The 1,203-nt window shown below is 33.7% G+C and overlaps 1 protein-coding gene across 1 annotated transcript in view; it reads right to left on the bottom strand.

Moving 5' to 3' along the window:
* The window catches only part of NEK10 (NIMA related kinase 10), a 232,817-nt gene that overhangs the window by 148,131 nt on the left and 83,483 nt on the right, over positions 1-1,203 (bottom strand). The window contains exon 20 of the mRNA XM_030887662.2: positions 35-110. Within this exon, the coding sequence (XP_030743522.1) occupies positions 35-110 (76 nt within the window). The remainder of the gene's footprint in view (positions 1-34; positions 111-1,203) is intronic.

Genomic DNA, 1,203 nt, shown 5'->3' with positions numbered 1-1,203 from the left:
TGATGTTTAAGAGTCATAAAATAATTGTTCTTACCAGGAATACAAGATAGTTCCAACAACAGATGTGAGTTTACTGTTTTCTTGTTTTTGCTTTGCCAGGCCAAAGTCAGCTACAATTCACAAGACAAAGAAATATTTTAATATATATATTCACAAACATAGCATTGTTCCTTAATTCTTGATTTGCCTCACACTAACAAATCACAATAAAAAGTTTTTCTTTTTGTATCTCATTAAAACATCCCATATGCCAATATTCCATACACACCATTCTTGGTTTTATCATGCCATGCAATATGGCATGGTAAGGTTTATCATTTTAAAATATTTAAAATAATCCTTACACATTACTTATCAAATTCACCATTCCACTTTTCCAACTATCCTTTATAATTTTCAAGTAATGGGATGAATCCAACAATTTCAGCATAATTACCTCTTAAGGCTGAAAGAAAAATAAAATAAGCCTGAATAACTGACAGGAAGGTCTAAATGAATGCTATTAAAGGGCATCTGATTGTACACAAAGTCATACAAAGTGTAAACACAGTTAACAACAACAACAAGCGTGCCATCAGGGTTCCACGGCATATTCAATCAAATACTTATGAACGACCACGTATGCATCACCTACCATGTTCAGAATCATCTAAAGACATTTAACCATGAAAAAAGGATCATGATTTTAGAAGAGTACACCAACTAGTATTAACCCTGGCTGGTGCTTTTGAAAGCACCATCAGATATTTCTATTTTTAAAATATTTCAACAACTTAGGTCAAAGTGGTAAGACCAGATATTCTTCATCTACTCATGGTACAGATTTACCACCATTTCAAAAAGATTAATTACCAGGATCAAACAAAGGGACAACGTTGAACCAGGTCCAGAATTCAAATCACTAATTCGAATAGATGTGATGTTCATAATATATCACTGTATAAAGTATGCCAAATGCTTATAGAATCTCACCACAATGAACTTGAACAAAATATTTGATTATTTATACCACCATGCCATTGAGGTTGAAAATATACCATAGATGTTGGACAGGACAAGATATGACAAAATAATAATTTATAAATTTTATCAAGGGCTCATGACAGAGGGGGCAGTGGGGAGGGAGGGGGGAAAATGAGGACCTGATGCCAGGGGCTTAAGTGGAGAGCAAATGTTTTGAGAATGATGAGGGTAATGAATGTA

The sequence above is a fragment of the Echinops telfairi genome, unplaced genomic scaffold, assembly GCF_000313985.2.
Source record: "Echinops telfairi isolate 266 unplaced genomic scaffold, ASM31398v2 ScPeMD7_7420;HRSCAF=8458, whole genome shotgun sequence".
NCBI lineage: Eukaryota > Metazoa > Chordata > Mammalia > Afrosoricida > Tenrecidae > Echinops > Echinops telfairi.
Note: the sequence above shows the minus strand (reverse complement) of the source record. Positions and strands in the feature narration are given on the sequence as shown.